Source organism: Culex quinquefasciatus, chromosome 2 (assembly GCF_015732765.1).
Source record: "Culex quinquefasciatus strain JHB chromosome 2, VPISU_Cqui_1.0_pri_paternal, whole genome shotgun sequence".
In the NCBI taxonomy this organism is placed as follows: Eukaryota; Metazoa; Arthropoda; class Insecta; order Diptera; family Culicidae; genus Culex; species Culex quinquefasciatus.
The window spans coordinates 128041773-128066312 of record NC_051862.1 but is presented as its reverse complement, the minus strand read 5'-3'; the positions used below and the strand labels follow the sequence as shown (position 1 = coordinate 128066312).

General features: G+C 46.9%; 2 protein-coding genes across 3 annotated transcripts; one reads left to right on the top strand and one right to left on the bottom strand.

The window, feature by feature from the left end:
- Window positions 1–1158: 1158 nt before the first annotated feature.
- Window positions 1159–1602, bottom strand: LOC119766315 (AT-rich interactive domain-containing protein 2-like). The gene is made up of 2 exons (XM_038250790.1): window positions 1366–1602; window positions 1159–1258 (listed from the first exon to the last, which is right to left on the bottom strand). The coding sequence occupies exons 1-2, from the start codon at window positions 1596–1598 to the stop codon at window positions 1159–1161; spliced, it is 333 nt and encodes a 110-aa protein (XP_038106718.1). The 5' UTR covers window positions 1599–1602.
- Window positions 1603–4442: 2840 nt separating this feature from the next.
- Window positions 4443–23713, top strand: LOC6042258 (vacuolar protein sorting-associated protein 13D). 2 transcript variants are annotated; one of them, XM_038257371.1, is made up of 9 exons: window positions 4443–4911; window positions 9455–10188; window positions 10333–12616; window positions 12833–12931; window positions 12992–15678; window positions 16361–16811; window positions 16875–17656; window positions 17715–23201; window positions 23266–23713. In XM_038257371.1, exons 1-9 carry the CDS (start codon window positions 4815–4817, stop codon window positions 23332–23334), a joined length of 12690 nt encoding a protein of 4229 aa, XP_038113299.1. In that variant the 5' UTR covers window positions 4443–4814; the 3' UTR covers window positions 23335–23713. The 2 variants fall into 2 exon arrangements, with proteins under 2 accessions (XP_038113299.1, XP_038113298.1); XM_038257370.1 differs by having other exon boundaries at window positions 12785–12931.
- Window positions 23714–24540: the final 827 nt, after the last annotated feature.

Here is a 24540-nt window from a genome sequence, read left to right as displayed (position 1 = left end):
CCTAGATTTGAACTGTATCTAGATGTAAAAAATGCAAAATGAAGTTAAACCTCGAGTAAGATTTTCTGCCCACACTGTAACTGAAAATCGCACTTTGCTGAGTTCGTTTTCGCACTTTTTCATACGATTTTTTCAGTTCGACTGCGATTACACAAAAAAGTGTAATCGCAGTCGAACTGAAAAAATCGTATGAAAAAGTGCGAAAACGAACTCAGCAAAGTGCGATTTTCAGTTACAGTGCAGTTACTGCGCGATTTTTCAGCTAGAAAAAAAAAAGCCCAGAAATTGTTTCCTAAAATAGGGTCCTAAAGCTCCATGTAAATTTGTATGTACAACGGTAAAAAACCACGGATACGTCACGACTGTCATCCACATACAAAGCGAGTGAAGTCAAAATCGAACCAAGATCGAACCAAGTTTTTGCAGCGAGGTTTTTGAAAATGTTTTATGCACATGAATTGCAAAAATAAAAACTTTTTGTTTTAATCACCAAGTTTTTTTTTTCAAGCGATTTACATTTAAGTTCAGATTTGAACTTTAATTAATATTCAAATACATCACACAAAGAAAAAATACTCTAAATTTAAAAAGATCGTTCGTTGGATTAAAAGTTCGCGTTGGTGAATATTCGTAGAAAGTTCAATTTTTTTAATTTAAAAGTTGAAAAGTTTTTGATACTACCTTGCATTTATGGAACAAAATCGTTGTATCGGTAAAAGTGTTTTACTTTTAATTGGAAAAGAAACCTTTTATGGCAAGAATAAACAACATTTAATAATACAGTGTTAATTTCAGAAAAAATGTGCTTTATTTTATATTTATTTTTAAATGTTTTAAACAGTAAGTTAAAAAAAACATGTTGTTATTGTATTTAACGCTTCTGGCTAACATCCGAGTCCAAGCTGTACCGATTATTACGGTACGTTAACGGTAACTTCCGAAGACCACAAGCTGGACGGTTCCGGATGGACGTTTCGACGCGCGACAGCAAAGTAGCGAACAGGATGGTACATTGCCGGCCTTCATCAGGACAGGTTTGGAGAAGTTGGCTGTTGATTCGGGAAGGGTGGTCGACGTTTCCTGGCTGAGAAGTGAAGTGCCTGAACAGGGAGTTCCAGAACCTGGAAGCGCATCCGGAACATGGGGTTGATGAGGCCCTCACTTCATCCTCCTTCCACAATGACACAGATTTTTTATGCTCGCTGTCCCCAGCTGAAGCTGCGCCGCCGCGATGTGAGCGTTTGTGGGCGGGAAGTTGCTAAAAGAGATGGAAAGTAAGGGAAGTTGGCTAGCCACTGCACACATTCACAATACTCACCGGTATTGTGAACCGTCGACATCGAGTGCAACATCCGCGCTGACCACCTCCGATTATGCCGCTTCTTGCCGTCCTCCTCTTCGTCGGATCCTTTCTCGTACTTGTCCAAAAATCGGATGTTATTCTTCTTCAACGCAATCTCCTTGTTCACGCAACGCGTCGGCAGCGCCATCTCCTCGATGATCTCGTCCCAGTCCTCGCGGGAATCGACATTCAACCACCATCCCCGGGTCACCATCACCGAATACAACCGGTTCGAATCCACATTCCTACCTCCCATCCTACAAAAACAAAAAAAAATCAATCACAAAACACCCAAGCTTCCTTCTAACCCATTCCGATCGTGAAACAGCGCAGGTCCTGCAGGAAGCTGCAGACATGGCCTTTTCGAACCCTCGACCTCGTCCCGCGCAAGCACCACCAAAGCACCACCCTCCTTCGCCGGCGTTTCGCTGCTGCTGTTTGGCTTACAAAGGTGTCCGCACCCGAGTCCTGGCTGCTGCCGCGGTCTGCTTTGATTTGCGTTCTGGACTCACTAGGCACCACCGGACCCACCAAAATGTTTGTTTACATTTGGAACTTAGGCGTACACGGTTGCACGAGAACGTCGAAATGAAAGAAATTGTACAGTCGTATTAAAAATTATGACTTTTAAATCAGTTAGTAAGGAGATTTTCAAAAACTGTAGCAGTAAAAGTTTTCATTTTTTAAACAAGAAAAAAACTTTCCCTTCAGCAAATTTTGGCAACTTTTTAATTCAAAAGTAAGTTACTTTTGTTATTACAGTAATATTTTTTTGTGTGCACTCAATCCCCGGTGGTTGGTCACTTTTTCGTTTGACATTTTTTAGTTTGTGAAGTGTTGTGATTTGAGGTTAGGAAAACACGCGTTAGACTTCTGTTACACTACTTTATTTAAGACCGACTATGGACGTCTGTTCCGGACGACGATCGGAAGACGAAAGGGGACGACAATTGTTCAACTACGTGCACCTAGACTGATGCCATAATTACAAAATAATGCTACCTATTGACTCGAGGCTGGCAATACTTTTATAACATCCGAGGGACACTACATCTCTCCCTTTCTTAACCTTTGACTACTTACAATTGGACGACTTTGAGGTTATGATGGATTTATAGGTTATTCCTGACATTGCTGACTAGCGACTACAAAAATGACGACTTTGGCCTTGACGACTTTTTACACGTGACTTTGATAGGTTAGGACTTTTGGACAAACTGCTGACTAGCGACGACATAAGCTTACCATGATTTGACTTGACTTGGCCGACTTACTGAATGAAACTGATTCCTTTTTGACGACATTATTCCACCGGACGACATCGGTTACTTTCGAATCTACGTTTCTTGACTGTTTACTGACGACTACTCTGACTATTAACTGACAACTCACTCACTTACATTCTGACAATAGACTTCCACGTGATCTTCCAGACACTTCTCGGTTTTGCTACTAACTGACCTGACGCGCTCAAGGATGTGACACAATCCACACGGAATCGACGATGGAATTCAGCTTTCTCGGGAAACTGACCCCTACTCCTTCCGGCCCAAAAACGTTTCTGGAACCGGTCGCTTCTCCCCGGAAACCATGCTGCTGATTCAGGATTCTGCATTTGATATCCTTGACTGAGCTCTGCACACTATAAACCTCCATTCGGCTTGTCTTTTAGGTTATGTGTACGATCACGTGTTCACCAAGATAACCGACTTTTCGCGACTTGTTTCACTTGATCCTATTCACTAGACACTACGTTTATCCTCGTCGCCAACTGAAGTGTTGTGATTTGAGGTTAGGAAAACACGCGTTAGACTTCTGTTACACTACTTTATTTAAGACCGACTAGGGACGTCTGTTCCGGACGACGATCGGAAGACGAAAGGGGACGACAATTGTTCAACTACGTGCACCTAGACTGATGCCATAATTACAAAATAATGCTACCTATTGACTCGAGGCTGGCAATACTTTTATAACATCCGAGGGACACTACAGTTTGTACCCCGTTGGTTTGACAAAGTCAAACTAAAAAGTGACGAACTGTCACTTTATAAACGGCGCTCACGCACACTATCAAAACAAACGATTGGTGGTGTGTGTGAACTCCGTGTAAAAGGGGTGTCAAACTAAAAAGTGACCCCGTTCGTTTGACAACAGTTGGTGTCAAACCATCGGGGTTTGAGTGTAACTTGTAGCAATTGTAGTTTTTTTAAACGATTTAAATTTAATCTCAGATTTAGAACAGGATGCAATGAATAATCATCGAAATATGTTGATCAAACTCGTGGTTGAATTATGTTTAAATGTTAAATAAACTGAGTATTCTAAAAGTGTAATTGAATTTAAACCAACAGTCAGGAAGAATCTTACCAAGCTAATTTTGTTTCAAGGAAACAGAATATATTTAATTTTTAGTGTAATGTTACGTGTTGTTCTAGTACAACTTTGTTTATTGGTCTTATAAATGATAAATGAGGAAATTTGTCCGTAATCCTTGCCATTTGCTTAAATATATAAGCAAAAGATGATTAAAACGAACAATTAATTAATTTTAAGATAAAAATTAATTATTTTGTTTCATACAACCTTTTCAAAAACCCAACGTAAACAACATTGACAGCGCCTTTGGCGGTGACTTCGGGAAAGTGCATGCCTGTCAGATCCCTGTAAAAAACACGATTAAAACCCATTTCTGATCACTTTTTTTCATTTTAATGCAAAAAAATAAATTGACAAGACACATTTTTTCGATGGATCAACTATGGTCTCCTTGGAACGAGCTGTCAAGCAGGACCTTTTCTGTCAAGGAGGGCCGCGAAGTTGTTGTTACAAATATCTTGATTTTTCTACGTGTGGAATAACTTTTGTCAATCAATAATTTAGGTAGGATTTTTCAAGAATTTTAAGCATTTCCCCGACACCGTGCACCGTAACCGAGCGTCACATTCCAATGTAAACAAACCCACCTGGTAACCCTATTCGAACAGCTGATGACCGTCACATCCAAAACACGCTACTTTGATTTTAGAGTGTAAATGTCATCTGTCAAACCCCTCCTCCCTTGTTGCACCACACCCGCGCCTTTTTCTTTTATTTTGCTTCGCAAACTTCATTCAAACGGGATTTTTCTCTCTGACAGTCACAGACGACCATCGCGAGCGCGACGAAGTAAACACGATTTTCGCCAGTAAAAAGCATAATTTCAGCACAAAATCGGTTGGGAAAAGTCGAAATTTTTCGTGAATCGAATAGTGCGCGTTGTGCGTGAACCGTTTCGCGTTCTTTCCGCCGTGGAATCGATTGGGGAGGTGTGATTTCTCGAGTGCAAAGTCCAAGACGAAGAAAACATCGATTTCACCACGCGCGATTGCATAAACACTTTTGCCTGGTGGAATTTTGTCCGGAACGAGCAAGAGAACCTTTGGCCGTTCCGACGGCCGGAAGAGGATCGTGGACCGATGCGGCTGCAACCATGTTGCGAGAACTGATCGCCTGGGTGTTGAACAACTACCTCGGGAAGTACGTCGAGAATCTGAACACGGCCCAGCTGACTATTGCGTTGCTGTCTGGTAAGCCTTTTTTCGTGGAACCTCGCTTTTGGTAGTGAATTATTCATGGAATTTGCCGAAAAAAACAACTTTTACTAGCCACAGGTTGATTAGATTATCAAACCGAGAAGGGGCAAAGTAAATATGACATCATTTTTGCAATTTGCTGCTTTTTTCCTCTTGGTCTGTTTGGTAAAGTATGACGGAATAGCGCAGCAGAACGAGAATATAATTGGGGTGGCGCCGAAGGGAGTCGGGCTTGTGGCGGGCGGGAGAAGGCAGACGCAAATAGCTTACTCACTCGTCACAATGAGCCAACTATATGAGCCTACCTGCACTTAGAAAGCAGAAGGTGCTCAAACTTTTTGAGTTTGAGAATCTTCCGATAAATCAAAGTAACGTAATGACGATTTTCTATTATTATACCCAGGCGTACAAATGCTATTTTAAAAAGCAATCAAACCATTTTCGCTAGAAAATGTTCTAAAACTAAACTTGATTCTTTCAAACCATGTTCCAACCCGAAATCGAAAACCTTTGACCGCATAGTTTCAAAAAACGTCTAAATGTCCTTTGCTCAACTAAATTTTCAAACTCCATCGAACCGCGAAGAAACCAAAGTGCAATTAGTTGCTTCCACTTCCAGCGGCGAGCTATCAGTGATTGCACATGACCACCTATTCTATTACGTGTTGCGCGCTGCACAGAGTTGAGTGTTGAGTCTTTTACTATCGTTTTACGGACGCACCAGCCGGCAGGTGTTGGTTGGTTGTTTGTTTTGCTCGCCGATTTCAACCGCGCAGCCACGATGAGCCTACCTGAAGGTCATTACGTAAGACCTTGGCCACAACTCCGAGCGCGTAACTCGGCGCAGCCATGTGTTGTGAAGCTTTCTTTGCATCCACAAAAGCCAAAAATTCAAAAACAATCTCGTAGAGTAAATTTGTGTGCCCCTTTAATGGAAATTTGGTTACGGGGTTTTCCCCATTCAGAGAGAAAGAGGAAAAAAGATATGCATTCCATCTTGCTACAGACTGCAGCAATCTAATGGTCATAGTAGAACGGAGAAAATGGTCAATGGACTGACTCAACAGCGACTTAAATGCGGGTGACGGAATCGCTTTAGTTCAACTGGCTCAATCAGAGCGCTAGGCAATTGCTATTGATGTAGCCTGGGGTTCCCAAACAATTCGAGTTGGATAATTTTTTAACACTGATTTATTTTCCCAACTGTTGTTGGAACGTGATTTCAACATATGTGTCTTTTTGCCTCAACTTTACACAAAAAAAGTACAATTTCGAAATGCATTTTCTCTGATCAAGCTCAAATTTGGAGCTATTGATACTATCAAAACATGTAAGAATCCCAATTTTGAACCAAATTGGACCACCTCTTCTTTCAAATTGCCATATCTCGGAAACAAAAAAATGATAGAGCAAAACTTGACAGTTATTTTTAAAGGAAATTGGACGCTGAATTGAATAGATCAGATTTTCGGTTGGAATCAAACTTTGATGCATTTTGCGCACTTGAAAACTTTACATGCAATTTTCTCAATATACATGCGATTTAATTTCAAATTAAACTTGACCATCGTGTTCTCCACACGTTTTAAAATAAGAATCAATTTTTCGAATGATGGGCGAATTTAAATCTCTTGAGATAAGGCTGGTACAAATATTTTTAAAAGTTTTTGTCACCCCCCCCCCTCCCCCCCCTTCAAAATTGGCCCGAAAAATCAGGGGGCAAAAAAAAATATTTTTACAATAAACTTCAAAATTTCAATGAAAATTCAAGTGCAACCAGCGGAAATCAAATTAAGATACATTCTTCTGCGTTTAAAATCATTTTTAGCATGTTTGGGTTTATTAAAAAATCTTAAGATTTTTTGAAAATTTTCGATGCTAAATCTTTTTTTTCGATACAATTTTTGTTTTTGTCAGATCTTAGATTTTTTGAAAACTAATGATTGCAAATCAACTGAACTAGTGCAAAATGCACTTTTTTCATTTAAATGTGAAGACTATGGCTTGTTATTTAAATTTTTATATTTTTTTTATTTTTTCCCCCCTCCCCTTGACCTTTTTTAAATATTTGCATCGGCCTAACGATTTTTAAACTTGCAGTAGCAGAATTTACCTGCAGGCTATGGATTGATACCTAAGGGCTAGCAATGGCACTGTTCTTGTTGCGTGCTCTTCGGTTGACGTCCAGTTCGTACGGAACATCCTGGAAGGAGCGCAACTAACTACATCCGTAGTTCTGTTAGATCATTCGAATTATCATGATCAGAACAGTTTGGCTCTGGTTCCTTGCAAGTGTCATATTTTCTTACCTCCACGTTGGCTTGGTTTTCATGATGACCTAGCTTGCGGCCTATGGAAACGGATCGTAAACCTTTGACCATCGCAGAGTCGAGTCAGAGTTGAGACGGCTAAAAGAAAGGGGCGCGACAATGTGGGAAGGGAAGTAATTTGTGATTGTAGACGGTATTGTTTTGATTCGCAGTAAGTTGAGTCAACTGCTGTGGATGTACCTGAAACATCGCACAACGGGGTTTCTCTTCTCTTCATTCTCAGCTACCACCTATCTCCTATTTTTATTTTGCTCTACTGATTCTCACTTCTTCACTGATTCTTCTATTTAATATCCATAATTTGATTTTGATTTTACTAACTTTTGATTCTCTTCTCTCAAAGTTTTTCCACACTTTTTTACCAATTGATACTGCTGTAACAAACTTTGTTTTTTTTTTCTTGAAAATATACTTTTCCTTAAATGTACTAGTAATATCAAGCCTATTTATCATTTGCCTAATCTTTTTTGATTTTATTGCGAATTTATTGATTTGAATAATTCTTTATCTGTCCTAGAAATTATCATTACTATAATCTAAGCTTGTTTTTTATCTCTATTTATTAACTATTGTCTAATTTTACATCTAATACAACCAACTTCTCATTTTTATTCTTTAAAATACGCTCTTACTATTGATTCTTGAATTTTATAAAATATATTCTCTTTTACTGTCTATTGTTTTCAATCTTCACCCTTTTTTCAAACAGGTTCGAGTCCTTACTCAATTTATGGAATGATTAAAGAATTAACACAAATATTACTATTATACTTTTGGTAAACATGCTTAGGTCCAAAACAACACCAACATTACACAACGTTTAGGAAGATTTCAGGAGAAAACAATACACAGCTAAATTCAATTTTTATTTATTTTTTTCAATTTTATGATTTTTTTTTTAATTTCACATTTTTTAAATTATTTAAATGTAAATGTAATTTTTTTTAAATTATCATAGTAAAATCCCGAAGAACTGAGAGCAAATTTGCTACCGCGACAGGTACTGCGGTGGGGTTGACGTCGGGTGCAAATTTGATTTGCTTCGATGTTTGCCACCAGCGCTGAAGATGCACTTATATCGACCCCAAAACAGTGTATAGTAGGGTGACAAGAAAAAATGAAAATTTTGGGAAATCTGAAGAGATACCCCCTGGATCGATTCTTTAGGCAATAATAAGTTACTGTGCCAATTTTGAGTCAAATCGGTTAAGGCTAAGGGGTCGCTTTTTATCGTTGAAATTTATATGGGGAAAATCGCTAAAATGTATGCAGAAAAACATCGTTTTAATATTTTTCTGCCAGGTGGCGCAGGTCTCGCCCAAAATTGTCCAAGTGTGAGATTCTTGTAGGAAATTTAATTTCCTGCAACTTTGTCGAAGGGTGCAAGAAGATCCGAGTTGATCCTGATGAGTTATTAGCAATGCGATGAAAAGAAATTGGCTTATATACTTGAAAGAATATAAGGGGTATATAAGAAGTACATAAGAAAATAATTTTTACTAGAAAAATCATCAAAAATCAGGATCAACTCGGATCGTATTGCACCCTTCGACAAAGTTGTAGGAAATTAAATTTCCTACAAGAATCTCACTCTTGGAAAATTTTGGGCGAGACCCGCGCCACCTGGCCGAAAAATATTGAAACGATGTTTTTCTGCATACATTTTTGCGATTTTCCCCATATAAACTTCAACGGTAAAAAGCGACCCCTTAACCTTTACCGATTTGGCTCAAAATTTGCACAGATACTTATTTTTGCCTAAGGAATGGAATCAGAGGGTATCCCTGATGTATTTTTTTTATTGTCACCCTAATGTACAGTCATCCCTCATATGCGGAACAGTTCACAGATCGGCCAATGTTCAAAAAATCATAGAAAATCGAATGAAATAGTCTTGAGATGAAGTCAAGGCTCGTTTTCACACTGAAAATTACGAATTGTGAATGTCAAAATGTTTGCAGTGATATTTGTAGCAAAAGACTTTCATATTTATTGATTAATAAGGATGAAATCTTTAAAATAATTGCTACGTAAGGCCGGAAGATTCAAAATGGAATGGTTTGTCATATGACAATTTTTAGAAGTAAATTCTGCAAAGCTAGTTATTAATTGTTAATTTTATTAGCAAAAATCCAATTTGATTTGCAGACCCGTTCTAATCCAATCCAATTAATGTCCCCCATTGTCTCTCCTCTTTTCTCCCTTAGGTCAAGTCGAGCTCGAAAATCTCCCCCTGCGCAAGGATGCCCTGCGAAGTTTGGGTCTGCCGCTGCAGATCGTCAGCGGCACCATCGGCAAGGTCAAACTGACCGTTCCGGTGCGACAGTTCCGGACCGCGTCCTGGTGCTTGAACATCGACAACGTGAACGTGGTGTGCGGCCCCATTGACCTGAACGAGTGGAACGCCGACTTGGAGCAGCAAACCGAGCTGGACTTCAAGGTGGCCTCGCTGGACCGGTTGGAGGCAAAGTGGCGGGCCCAGCGGGAGACTCCCGTTACGGAGGGAAGTTATTACGCGTCGTCGTACTCGGGATGGCTGAGCTACGGGACGTCGCTGGTGACGAATATTGTTGAGAATTTGCAGCTGAAGGTGAACGGGATTCACGTGCGGTACGAGGATGGGTTGACGATTCCGAACCAGCGGTTTGCGTGTGGAGTTCACATTGAGGCGTTGTCGGCGCAGAGTTGCGACGCGAACTGGGTACCAGGGCAGACGTCCAATTGGAGCCAACAGCAGGTCACGTTCAAGCTGGTCGAGCTGACGAACTTTGCGTTCTACTGGGATCCGCTGGCCCAGGGCGAACAGGTGTACGTAATTAATCCAATCAGCGCCAAGGCCCAGCTGAAGCGCGACCGGAGTGAAACGCCGCTGCGGACGCGGAGTCGACCCCGGCTGGTGTGCGATTTGATATGGGACGAAATTAAAATAATGCTTAGTGATGTGAGTATCTTGTTTTTCGGGGGATTGATTAAAATGTTATCGGTGACAGTCGGCGCTCGCTCGCTGATAAAGTGACGGCAGTAAAGATATCTTGCCGAGTGTAAATGCACTGTGCAAATAGATAACTTGTCTCTTTTTTTGTAGATCCAATACAATCAGATGATGCAATGCGTCCGCGGGCTGGACGATATCGCCCGGTATCGTCGGTTTAAGCTGAACCGGCCGAGCTGTACCGTGGGGGAAGATGCGCGGGCCTGGTGGCGATACGCCGTCCGATGTCACGGCCTTTTGCGGCACTCGCACGCGGATCCGTTTGTGATTGCCAGCGAAAACGTGCGCTACATTGCGGTTTACAGCCGGATATTGGCGAACCCGAACGAGGTGTTGACAAGCGAGAGCAAGAACTTTAAGGATCGAATCGAGCGGGAGCGGGACTTTGACGAGTTGAAGCTGCTGCGCGAAGTGTGCATGATGGGGATGCCGTCGCTGGACAAGACGGCGCCGCCACAGATGAACCAAGGCAAGAGCATGTTGGTCCATTTCTTCCCCCAGTGGTGGGGCTGGTACGGGAATAGCGGTAGTAATAATGTAGAAGGGACTTCGGAGGGGACTCCGACGCAGGAAGATATGCCACAGGATGGGGGGCAGTTGGTTGAGCGGGAGAGCTGGGTTCAGGATCAGGACCTGAGTCCGGTGAGCAGCTTCGAGGATGAGATTTTGAACGCGCTGGCCGATTCGGTTGATACGAACTCGTTGCTGAAGCGAGACGCCGTTTTTGGGCGGTTCAACTTTGTTTTGAGACGCGGCACGATGGACTTTTGCAGTGCCATGGAGATGACGCCAAAGATGCAGTTTCAGTTTCAAAATCTGAAGCTGGATGTGGAGACGAGGCCACGAAGTGGTTCGCACTATCTTAGCTTATCGTTGGGATCGATTCTGATCAAGGACCTGCTAACGCCAAACTCGCAATTTCCGGACCTGGTGAAGCCGCAGGACGATTTTGCTAGCAATACCAAAGGAGGATCGGGGCCGAACCGTTCGCGGAGTTTATCGCTTCAGCAAACCACGTCGGAACCGATCTTTGAAGTGCAATACGAGCGAAAGCCGCTCTCCTACGACACGGACTACCGGCTGATGGTCAAGTCCCAATCGCTGGACATTGTGTACAACACCGTAGCGGTCAAATGGTTGGCGGATTTCCTGACCAAACCTCATCAGCAGTACGACACGCGGCGCAAGCTGGAAGATATGAAGACAAAGACCAAAATGGAACTGATGCGCAACTGGAAGAACATCCTCGAAGGTCACCTCAACGCGAGAAAGACCTGGACGCTGGAGTTTGACATTTTTGCTCCGCAGATCATCTTCGTAGACGACGTAGCCGATCGACAAAATAGCACGATCGTAGTGATTGACTTTGGCCGACTTCAGCTGACCAACGGGGATAAATCCTTCCCCGGGACGGTCCCAACTAACCAGCCCACCTCCACGGCTGATCCGCTGACGGAAAACGACGAAGACGATGCGTTCATGACACCGTGCTCTACTCCTCCAGGTTCGGAAGCGAGCACCACCAACTCACCAACGCTAGCGTCCGCCTTCTCCGAACTCCCGGAACTAAACGGAGTCAACGCGGACGCTCTAGACGAATACGCCCTCTACCAAAAACTGTACGATCGCTACCACATCCACCTGACCGACCTGCAAGTCCTCGTATGCCGGGGAAAAGAACGCTGGAACTTTGCCAGCAACAAGGGAACATCCACGCTGCACGTCCTCGATCGCTTCAGCATATCACTGCAAGTCGAACGACGAGCCGTTTACACCAGCGATCCGCAATATCCAAGCCTAACCCTGTCGGGAACCCTCCCCAAACTCAACGCACACATCAACGAGTACAAGGTGCAATCCGTACTGACCCTCATCAACCTGCTGACCAAATCCAATCCCACCCCAGACGCCCCAGACCCAGCAGAACCCCCGTCAACCAACACGTCCAACACCCTCCAACCTCCGTCCGACGACGAAAGCATCACCGAAAACAGCTACCGCAAAGAATCGGCCAACATCGTCGTGTTCCAGTTCACCATCGATCAGCTCTCGCTCGAGGTACAATCGCGGGGACGATCCATCGCCGAACTGCAGGTCTCCGGCGTCAAGGCCGGCTACAGCAAACGACCCGAGGACATCACGCTGACCCTCTCCGTGCACGGCCTCCTCCTAGCCGACGCGATGCAATCGTTTGGACCAGACTTTGAACTGCTCATCGCAAGTCATCGCCACGTCGGCATGGACAGCTTGTCCGGTAGTCTGCGCCAGAGCGAACCCTGCTCCCCGTGCTCACCCGGGTCGCCCGACCCGAACATGGAGTACCGACGACCCACCAGCCCGCTGACGATCTCGAAGGCGCTGAACAATCTGCAAAAAGGTAAGGTTCGCTAGCCTCAATCTAATTTGAACTCATCGTTTGAAGTTTTGTTGCAAGCTATTAACAGTTGCGTTGCGTTTATCATTCAAACTTATTGGTTTCTTTTCTGTTTTGTTTCGCTGTTTCCGTTTGTTGCATCTTTGGTTCGTTTGGAATGTCTGCGATCAGAGGTCACTAATTCTCGTACCTGGAATGCCGCCCAATTTGGTGATCTAGATGCGCTCATCACCGTCGAGGTCATCTTCGTCAACAGCGACAAGGTCGGCGACAATCTGCAGGTCGCCAACATTCAGTTCAACAACCTGGACATCATCGGTAAGGGTTCGCAAGGTATTGTCTAGTCAGTTGATCTCACTCCAATCTGTATTCTTTCAGCTAATCAAGAAACGATAGTAGAACTGCTAGGATTCGTCAAGCGGGTGATCCCTAAAGCCCAACCAAAACCGCCCGAACAAACGGGACCAATTCCGAGGCCGGACGACATCCGGGCTTCAACGGGGTCACTGACATCAACCGTCGCTCCAGACCCAGTTCCCCTAGCAGAATCAACCAACCCGGTTCGCACCGAAATCACGTTCGACTTTCATCGGCTGAATGTGCTGATTCTGCGCGCGTTGATGCGCGACAACTACATCGTGGGACGCAAGGTCGGCACGTTTACCATGTCCGAAGCGAAGATCCACGCGTCGCTCGGGTCATACGTGACCGTCGAGGGTTCGCTGGGTGGACTGCAAGTGCTGGATCTGACCCCGGAGGGAATCAACCACCAGCGGATTCTGTCCGTTGGTAAGGATCCGTTGACGGACCCGCCGGACATTCGACCGGAACCGGACCTGGCGACGGCGCTGGCGCAAGAAGTGTACGGAATACCGGCGAAGAACGGGCTGGACGACCTGCACGAGGATCGGCAGGCCCTTTCGTTTTGTGTGTCCAAAGACGTCAACGCGGTCATCGACGTTCGGGTCAAGATGGCCTCGGTGTGGTTCATCCATTGTGCGCGGTTCATGCAGGAACTGAGCTGGTGCGCGACCGAGTTCAAGCACTACCTCAAGAACCTGGCTCGATCGATCCGCGAGAAGGCGACGGACATGGCGCTCGGGTTGGTACAATCCCGGAGTGACTTGACCAGCAGTAGACCGGAAAGCATCTACAACTCGCCGCGAAGAGCACGGCGAAATCGTACGGTATCGCTGTCCAAGACGCAGGAGGTGCTGCTCAACTCGGAGTACACGCTGAAGGTAGACATTACGCTGGAGACGCCGGTGTTGATTCTGCCGCGATCGAGCAGCAGTCCGCAAGTGTTGGTCGCCCATCTGGGTCGGATAACGGTAAGCAACACGCAGGAAGTGGACAGTCCCGTAAGTTCGAGCAAGATCAACCTGACCACGACCGTGTACCACGATGACAGTCCGGAGGACAAAACGCTGTACAATCTGAGCGATTTGGACGGGATCTTCGAGCCGATGAACACCGACAACGAGTCCAGCAGAATTCGCTTTGCCAAGGAGGACTCCATGGAGTTTATCGAGAGTGTGGCGACGCATAACTTCGATCTGTACAAGATCGACATAAAAAACATCAACCTTTATTCGCTGGACACGACAAACAGGAAGGGGTTCCGCTTCTCGGCACTTCCGCGTGCGGAGGAATTTTACTCCTGCAAGGAAAACGCCATCCCGATCATACACGACACGATCTTCTCGTTGGAGATATCACGGGACACGTCCGAGGTTGACAGCGATGGGTTCAAGATTTTTGGTTGTGTCGTGAAACCGCTGAGAGTTTCCCTTAAAAGACAACAGTACGAACAGCTGCTTGAAACGGTAGATAACCTGTTCAAGATCCCGAAAGATTTGGTGCGACCTCCCACGGAGTCGTCGTCCCTTAGCCGACTTCCGGAAATCATCGAAGAGTCCACGTTTACTGCGTACCCGGACAAGGTCCGCCGCGGTCTCATGTACCAAAGCAGCTTCGAGGAGCGACCCTCATCGCTAAATTTGAAGGTCAACTTTGAACTACCCGCGTTCATCATTCAACTCAACGACAACCACAACGAGCCGCAGATCCAGATCTCATTCCGAGACTTTTCGGTTGAGTTCGAAAAACGCAACCTGTACGAGACTCACGTCAAGATTTCGCTTCGATCGCTCATGATGGAAGATCTTCTACAACCAGACACCGCGAAGAACCGTTACATGGTGGTAACCTCGGACAACGACCAGTTCGGACGACCCACATCTTCATTTGCATCACACTCCTGCCCCAACCTGGTCGGTTTGCTGTCCTCCGTTGAAGAAATGCCAAACTCACTCCCAAACAACCTGGCCGACAAAACCGGCTTCTGCTTCCTGACCGCAAACAAATCCCTCTGTCCGGACACTCCACCCCCGTCACCATCGGTCCAAAGACCACACCAACCAACCGACGGCACCGCCGAAACCAACCTAGTCATCTACACCTCAGTCATGGTCGATCCCGCCTGTCCCGCGTTCGCCACCCAGTTCAACTCGATCCAACAGTCCAGCTCGATCGACTTCAACAGTCTCGACTTGATCGTCTCCGTCGAGAGTTGGTTCGTACTACTCAACTTCTTCGGTCTCCTCAACGACGAAGAATCGTCCAACGCGTCGCACAAAACCTCCTCCGAGCCCGCGTCCCGCGAAAAGGCCCCCTCGTACGGCCACTCCAAGCTGGACATCTCGGTGCGATCGCTCTCGCTGGTGCTCGCCAAGCCCAGCTACGAAATCGCCAAGGCGAACGTCTCCAACGCACAGTTCATCGTGTCCAAGCGCAGCCACGCCAAACAGGTCGAGGGCAAGCTCGGCTCGATCACGCTAAGTGATCTCACGCCGCACGGGTTCATCTACAGGGAAAAGTTCACGACCACCGGCAACGAGGCGCTGAGCTTTGTCTACACCCGGGACGAGATGAAGTCGAACGCGCGGAACCTGCAGAAGGATGCGTTGCTGCGGATCGAGATGTCTTCGGTGCGGTTCGTGCACACCAAGCGGTTCATCGCCGAGATTCAGCTGTTTTTCAAGGAGTTTTCCCAGCTGCAAACGGTAAGTGCTTGGTGTTAAGACAGATGTCTAGTCGTTGGGGTTGTGCAATGTTGTCGCAAGTGTATTTTGGGCTAAACTGAGCTAAGACCATTTTGAACAGCCGCAAAATCTCTTAATTCCCTTGAAGTTTCGGAAATTTATTTTTGTTTGAATTTTCGTGATCAAACTCAAACAATTTCAACGAATCATCGTTGCGTTAAATTTTACGCAGTGAGCCTGGCCAGTGGAATTAATAATAATAATGAAACCAGGATATTTTTATATGGTAGGCTGCTCTACCAAAGCGACGCGCAATCTCGACTGATTTTGACAGTTTTCTTCTACCCAGTGAGAAATTTCGCGTATTTTCAGAATGTCGTGCCGACTTACTCATAAAATGGCTCCATATCGAGTAATCTGATTCTTTTGCATTTTGTTTAAAAATGCTACAAAAAGGAAGAAAACGAAGAGGATATCAAGCTATGATGAAATTTGTAAATACAATAATCACAAACAAAAAATAAAATTTCAATTTTTTTATTTAACGTTTATTTTTATTTTTAAGTTTCAGAAATTGTTTGAAACTTTAGGCTGGTAGAATTTTTTTTTAAGTAAAAGAAACGAAAAACAGACAAAATAAATACAAAAAAGATCGCAACCTAACGATCGGGTGACAAACACTAATCCAGCATTTCCTCTACAGCCCGTCATGCGCAAGATCAAACCCACGGACGCACGGGCCTACCTGAACCAGCGCCCCACCCAGCTCGGGCTGGAAATCAACGCCGCGGCACCGATCCTGGTGCTGCCGATGGCCTTCAACAGCGAGCAGGTGATCGTGGCCGATCTGGGCGAGTTCCGGCTGAACAACGAGTTCCGCATGAGCGGCGACCCGGAAACGATCAGCGTGTCGAGCAATCTGGCCGTGCCGGAGGTGCTGGACGTAATGCACGTGAACCTGTACAATACGAACATTTTTGCGGCGAGGCGTGTGGTGAAGCCGGAGGGTCCGCCGGGAGCGGTGCAGTTCGATGACGCCGCCGTTGACATGAAGTGCTACTGGCTGGTGAAGCAGGGACCGAGTTTGCTGAAGGAAAAGTGTCACCTGAAGCTGCAGGTCGAACGGAACATGGACTCGTGGAGCAGTCATTTAGGTGGGGATTTGGATTAGGGGTTTTGTTAAGGTGAAGTTCTAAATATGATATCTTATTTTGTAGTTCCGGATATCAGTGTGCACGGTACGCTGTCCAAGTTGGAAGCGGTGCTTGATCTGCAGCAGTACCGGTTGATTCGGGGATTTCTCTCGTACAACCTGGGAGAAGCGCTGGATGAGCTGTACCTGCGCCCGATGTACATCCCGCACAGTAGTCTCAGCTTGAACACGGACAGCGAACCGATCGAGGAGGTTTGGAAGAATTTATCAATTCATTTGGAGCTGCAGGACGTGTCCGTACGGTTGGAAGCGCTGGACAATGATCAGAAGCCAACTCCGCTGGCGTGCATCAACTTTATCAAATCAAAGCTGCTGGTGGACTCACTGAGCGATGGCGCCCAGGACATTGATCTAGTTTCGCAGGAAATTCTGATCAAAGATACGCGCTTTGACAAGCCGCGCTATCCGCAGGAGATTCGGAACGTGTTTCCTGACATTCTACAACCCATCGTGAGCGATCCGGGCGATGGCCAGGTGCAGGCAGAGATTCACAGTCGTCGGCGCAAGGATTTGACCAAGTTTACGATCTTGCTGAACAATATGCGCCTGATGGCGATTCTGGACTGGTTGGAAAGTGCCAAGGATTTTATCCTTCAGCAGGAAGATCAACCGCAAGCCGGGTTGGAGGTTCCAACGGGACAGCAGGTGATGTCCGCGGAGCAAAGCAAACGAGCTCCGACTCCTACCGAGGAGAACCGCATGGAGTTGAAGCTGAACATTACCGACTCGGAGCTGGTGCTGGTGGAGAAGACGGACCAACGGGACACCAACGCTGTGATATTAAAGGTAATTCTTGAAATCGTTCATGTTAATCTAGTTATTGACGAAATAATCACCTTTTCAGAGCACAACCGTAGTCTCGTGGCGCCCGTCCGAACCGGCCAAAACCATGTCCATCAACCTGAATAACCTGGAGGTGCTTTCGTGTGTGCTGGGCTCCGAGGACGGAACGGCCCTCTCGATCATAGATCCCGTCACGGTCAACATGGACCTGCGCCGGGGTGTTCTCGATATCCAGATGCAGCAACAGCTGCTCATTCGGCTCTCGTACCACGACGTGAAGATGTTCCAACGTATGGTGGAGTCGATCCCCCACCAGACGAAGAACGCCCGCGACAGCAAGCAGGCCAGCCTGGAGGAGGGAAGCACCGGCGGAGTTGAAGCAAGCACAGCCGTTGAGAAGCTGGTTCTGCTTGGGTTCAACCGGAGCGATTGCTTGAAGGCCCTGGAGAAGTGCAACTACCAGATCGACGAGGCCGCACTTTGGTTGACGCAAAACTCGGAACCGCAAAAGTACGACGCGGGACAGCCGAAAGGAAACATGACCATTGAGGCGATTGAGCTGAAGGCGCCGTGCATTTCGATTTGCGTGATTGACGATTGTCGCGACGCGGACGTTCCGTTTGTGGAGCTTTCGTTGAGTAAGTTGGATCTGCGGCAAGAAATGGGCCAATGTACGGCTGTGTTTACCAACGGGAATGAGCAGGAAGGAAGCACGGCGGTGGAAGCGTTCTCGACGACCTTCGCCGGGTTCAAGGCGGGACGTATGACGGGAGTGTTTGCTAGTGATTACTACAATCGCTCCTTGAGCGGATGGGAGCCTATGATCGAGCCATGGAAGGTGGAAGCTCAGTGGGGTTACAGTTTGGGTCAAACCGGAGCCTCCAGAAATAGACTTAATTTGAAGATCGAAAGCAACGACACGTTGAGGTTGAATATTACCAGCACGCTGATTGATCTGTACCAAATGGTGAAGGCGAACTGGGTTCAGGACTACTACAACTCGAGTGTCAACGCGGCCAACAAAAGTCCGGTAAATTACCGACGAAGAACTCCTTTCGTTCCGTTCGCAATCAAGAATGACACAGGCGTACGATTGTGGTACATCACGATGGTCTCGTCGGACACGTTACGCAGCAGTGCCCTGACCGTCCCGGACACCCAATGGACTATGGTAGATCCCGGAGGAGTCTCGTGCTTCTCTTACGCAACAAAGGGCAAACAGCGCCATCGTGACACGCACAAATTTAACCTTCACCAGATCGGAGTACGCGTCGAAGGATGGCAGGAGGTGGGACCAGTTTCGGTAGATCGCGTCGGAACCTACTTCCGACACGCCCGAGCTGACCTCGTTGACGATTACTCACAAACTCCACGGGCGCGAATCGTGTTTGCCGTTACGCTGGAAGGTTCCGCCCAAAAGTTGATCACCGTACGATCAGCCCTCAAACTCACCAACAAACTGGACAACCCCGTGCTGGTAAAAATGGAACACCTGTACGGTCACCTGAACATCCGCAACTGGCCAGACACCAAAACTCAAATCCTCCACTCGAGCGAAGTTCTCAACATTCCACTGACCCACGTGCACGCGATCCTCTACTTCCGACCGCTACCGTCGAACGTAACACTGCTGGAAGACGTTACCACCGGCAGTGCCAACCAATCCCGCTCGGAAGAGATGAGCAACTCCAGCGACGGTTGGACGCTGCTCCAAAAGTTCGAGGTCCACAAGTCGTTCAACAACAACAATGGATTCCAGTTCACCGACAAGGGTATTCGATGGAACGAAGCGCACGAAACGGGAGAGATCTACCAGGAGTTGCGCACCTGCAGAGGTCTACGGGAAAGGTCCTACAAAATGCTCGTTTCCGTGCGGAAGGAAGCGTATCCAGCGAAAGACTTGGTCCTTCTGCCGGGACACGTGATCACGCTGTGGCCACCACTTCGTGTCCACAACTTGCTTCCGTGCGACCTCCTCTACAAGCTACCCTCGGGCACTCAAGGACGAATATCGTCGTCGGAAACGGCCAAGATCAACGAAGTCGACATGGAGCAACCGGTTACGATCACCATCACCCTGGACAGCTACCCGGAATCCGGTCAAATCAGCATCCCCGCAGGCTTTTACGGATCCACCGAACTGGACGTGCGACTCTTCGACACCAAAGCTCGAATGCTAAAACTGAAGGCGTTCATCCTGATCGTGAAAGGTCGTGGCATCCAGATATCGATCAGTGCCCCGTTCTGGATGGTCAACCGAACTGGACTTCCGCTCGTATTCCGGCAGGACGATCTGGACGGTGAAAGTGCGGGTCAGTTTTCCGAAAACGAACAAGCCCGCATGGTTTCACCGTTTATGTTTGCCTTCTCCGATCCGTCAAGTTCGGGCTGTGTGACGATGCGGCTGGGTCGAAGGTTCGGCCACGCAACTAACTGGTGCCAACCGTTCAAGCTGGAGCAAGGTATCAAGCATCGACAGCTGGTCGGTGGCAACGAGTCGTTCATCATCGGAATTGAGGTGCGGAGGGCAAGAGGTCGCTATAACCAGACATCGATCGTGACGTTTTCACCGCGATATCAACTCTACAACCGCAGCTCGTACAAGCTGCAGGTGCTGCAAAAGTGCTTCACCGGAACGGTGTACGATCCGGCTGCCAAGTCAGCCTTCATGGAGGCCGTTCCCGGGTGTCACATTGCGTTCCATTGGCCACGGCTGGACAAGGATCATGAGTTGTGCGTTCGGTTACCCGAGGTTCCGGAATGCCTCTGGTCAGCTGGAATACCCATCTACGAAACGCAGAGCTTATACATAAACATCCGCACGGTCAACGGTGCGATGAACTTTCTCCGACTGGAAACCCTGCTGCAAGGCGCCACGTACTTTATGATATTCAGCGACGCACAATCGCTTCCGCCGCCAATCCGGCTGGACAACTACTCAGAAGTGCCGATCAAGTTCCACCAGCCAGCGTTACGTAATCAGTTCAAATCATCCGTACGACCGCGTAGCTCGATCGCGTACGTGCTGGACGACCCCCTCGGGAACAAGTACCTGCAGCTGGAAGCACCCGGCGGTGATTTTGAGAACTGTTCGCTCAACGGGTTCGAGAACTTCCGGTTGACCTACGAAAACTTCATCTACATTGCGTTCAGCCAGACGTTTGAGGCCACTCCGTCGTTCGAGTTTGGATCGGCTGCCAGCGACCTGGACGTCAAGTCCCAGCAGCTGGTGCTCGGAGTGGTGGACAATCGGGTTGTGTTGGTTCGCAAGCAAGCTGGCGATCGATCGCAACTGTGGCGCATGAATCATGAAAAGCAACTCGAGCACGAAGGATCATCACCGCCGAGCGAGCCGGGCAAGAAACAGGCCCGATTTGTGCTGGATCTAGATCGACCGCCACAGCCAATGCAGTTTATCAATCTGGTCGTGCGACCTGCCAATCGGCAACGCAAATCAACGCAGACATGGCGCTTCACCGAGGAAGGTCGACTTATGTGTGAACATTCGAACATGTGCGTCCAGGCTCGTGGAGGCATCTTCGGTCTGCAGTCGGGAACGGAAGCCGTGCTTGGAATGTGTGTCTCGGAGACGAAAACCTTGAACCGGTTCGGCGTGCCGTACGATCAAGCGATCGAGCGACAGAAGCTGCGACCTGGATCGGGTTGTCTCTCGGTAAGCTATCGCATGGACGGTCCGATCAAGTGCGTACAGATCAAGGACGTGAAGAACCTGACGGGTGGACCACTGGCGCTGGATTCGTCGTGGAAGCACGTGTCGCACATCTTGAACGATCAATCAGGTCGCAAGTCCGTTGACGAGCAGAGTCTGCTACACGCACAGGAGAAGCACGAGTACTACGTGGTGTTGAAGCTGAGAAAGGGTATTGGGTTGTCGCTGATTTCGAATCAACCCTGCGAGGAGCTTGCGTACGTAATCTTGGAGGACATCAACATGGAGCTCATCTCAACGCCTTCGGTACTTTCGCTCGACTTTAGTGTCGGAGACATGCAGATCGACAATCAACTGTTTGAAACCACCTGCCCAATTACGCTGTACACTTTGAGTCCGGCTTCGGCGAGCGATTCTCCCAATCGAACTGGTTTATCTTCGCTGCAACTCAACGTCAAGCTTCTTCCTAGTCCCAATACCAACGCGATCATCTTTGAACACTTTATCCTCAGTATACGACCCGTTGCGGTCTATCTGGAGGAGCGACTAATTCTTCGCCTGATTAAGTTTACCGGTTTGGCCAAACCTAACGCAGATCCAACGGCGCTTCCCGACGAGTCGGACTACGAGGCGCAGAAGATCGTGTACAAGGTGCTGGACACCAACGTCAAGCGGTATTACTTTGGTGATCTGCAGATCGTGCCGAGCCAGATTCGGCTGAGTTTCATAACCGCATCGAAGCTATCGCCAGAATTCAACGACATTAAGCGGAACCTTGGTTTTACGTTCATCAAGTTCGAGGACGCGATCATCAACTTTGAAAAATTTACTCACAAATATCACTTTGAGACGATGGACGCGTACTTGAATGCCATCAAGTCACACTACAAACAGGAGTTGAAGTGGCAGGCCGCGTCCATCCTGGGATCGGTAGACTTTCTGGGGAATCCACTTGGATTTGCGAACGATCTTACCGAAGGCGTATCCGGACTGCTGTTGGAAGGATCTATTTCGTCGCTGGTGAAGAACGTCACGCACGGAATTTCCAACTCGACCGCGAAGCTAACGGAAACCATTTCCGACGGGCTGGGCAAGGTCGTGTTTGATGACGAGCACGTCGAGGCACGTCAGAAGATCTTAGACGTGTCTGGAGGTAGTGGCAGCACCACTGGCGATCATCTGGTGGCAGGGTTCAAGGGATTCACCTTTGGACTGCTGGGAGGAGTGACCAGCGTCGTTAAGCACACGTACCACGGAACGGTTAATGACGGGTTCTCCGGGTTTATTACCGGACTTGGAAAAGGTCTTGTAGGAACGGTTACGAAGCCCGTCATCGGGATGCTTGACCTGGCATCGGAAACGGCAAACGCCGTGCGAGAGCAAAGCAAAAGTTCTAGTCGAATTCTACCCGAACGGAAAAGGCATCCGCGGGTCGTAACCGGAGCACCCGGTGGTCTGTTGCCACCGTACTCAAACCTACAAAGCAAAGGCCAGCAGTACCTGTTCCTGATCAACAAGCGCAACTTTAGTGAACACTTTATGGCATACGAACCATGCCTGTTGGATACCAAAGAATCAAAAATGCGTCTGCTCGTGTCCGCCGAGAACGTGTGGGGCTTCTCCAAAAATGACGACACAACGACGATCGTGTTTCACTACCGGCTTAGCGAGATCATCTCCTGCCATCCGGTGGTGATTCCGCCGACCGATCGCTCCACCGGTGCTACCGAACACAGCTCGCGCAGCAAGATGACCACGTACATCGAGTTCTGCTTGGCACTCCCTTCGAAATCGCTCACGCCGAGCGCACCGGAAATGGTCAAGCGACCACGTGTTCGCTGCCAAAACGAGGAAATCGCCCGCAAAATTTGTCATCACGTGAGTCTCATTAAAATATTCAAACTCGAAGCAATCTTCCTAAATCCATTCTTCAAATTTCCAGATCAACTTCGCCAAGTGCATCCACGACGAACGTGAGCAAACGCTCACAAACACCCTTATTGAGTCGTGAAATCGTGAATCTTTGTTTCGTCCCCAGGCCGAACCATCGTCATCCTTCGTTTGTGGTAGAAGTAGATGGGCACGGCACCGGAACTGAAGTGTGCGCACGCAACCGTTGCGCACTGTACTGCAATTAGACGTTAGCGTTTGCAAGGAACAAAAGGCATTAATGAAAAGGGGTTTATTATCTTTTCGTGCTTCTTTTGGAGCACGATGTTGAAGGTTTTTATCGGGGAGAAATGGGGAAGGGGTTAAGGATAGGGAGGGGAGCGTTAAGGCCGTGTCTATTTATTAATTTATAGTTTAGCTTTTTTAGTATGAAATTAATAACGATTTTTAAAATCCCGAACAAACTCCCTTATTGTTGGAATAAATTATATCAAATGTGAGTTGTAGAGAGTTAAAATGTCATTTAAAATATCCGAAAAACCCCACAATCAATCCAAAACGGCAATTTTATTTTAATTAAAAAGCACTTAGCCGTTAAAACCAGTTGTCAAACTGATGTTGAAGTTTGAACCCCATTATTCGTGAATTTCCGAACACGTGGTTTCAAGCTTTTGACAGTTGCCAGTCGTTCTAATTAGCGAATTTGGATTCGCTCATTCAAATGTTCAAATGCAGTTCCATTCGAATTAGCGAACCCACTCTGTAACCGCATTTTTCTTTTCTTATAAGGGTTTGTTCAAATATTACGTCCAGAGATTTTCGGAATTTCAGCTTTTAAAATCGTTGTGAACAACAATATCAGCAATTTAAGCTTAAAATTTTAAATTGGTGATATTATTGTTCACAACGATAAAGCTCGAACTCGCACTCGAACTACACGGATTTTTTTCTCAAAATTCGAGGGTTGGAGATAGACGAGTTCTGTTATTAGGTATGAATCGATAGAGCGTCAAAAATCGATGTAAAGTAAAACCTATAGGTATATATCGAGAAATTAAAAGTGAGAGTGTGTGCGTGCAACATAGAGTTAAACTTTTCGAAGTGCCATGGGAACCTTCACAGCACCTGCAGAGAAAGTTTAACTCCATGTTGCACACACTCTCACTTTTAATTTCTCGATACCTTTCTTTAGTAAGAAAGTGCAAAAAGTGATCAGAAATTGGTTTATTATAATATTTTTTTTTCGTTTTCCATGAAAATTAACATAGGGCCTTAGGATCCTATTAACCCCTTCAATTTTCAAATTTAAAGTTTTCTCAAGTAGCCA

Coding starts and splice junctions, on each gene's coding strand:
- LOC119766315 (XM_038250790.1), bottom strand. CDS start 1,598: ATGGGAGGTAGGAATGTGGATTCGAACCGGTTGTATTCGGTGATGGTG. Junction 1,259..1,365: donor AAGAAGCGGCATAATCGGAG/GTGGTCAGCGCG, acceptor CATCTCTTTTAG/CAACTTCCCGCCCACAAACG.
- LOC6042258 (XM_038257370.1), top strand. CDS start 4,815: ATGTTGCGAGAACTGATCGCCTGGGTGTTGAACAACTACCTCGGGAAG. Junction 12,932..12,991: donor CAACAACCTGGACATCATCG/GTAAGGGTTCGC, acceptor GTATTCTTTCAG/CTAATCAAGAAACGATAGTA. Junction 15,679..16,360: donor AGTTTTCCCAGCTGCAAACG/GTAAGTGCTTGG, acceptor TTTCCTCTACAG/CCCGTCATGCGCAAGATCAA.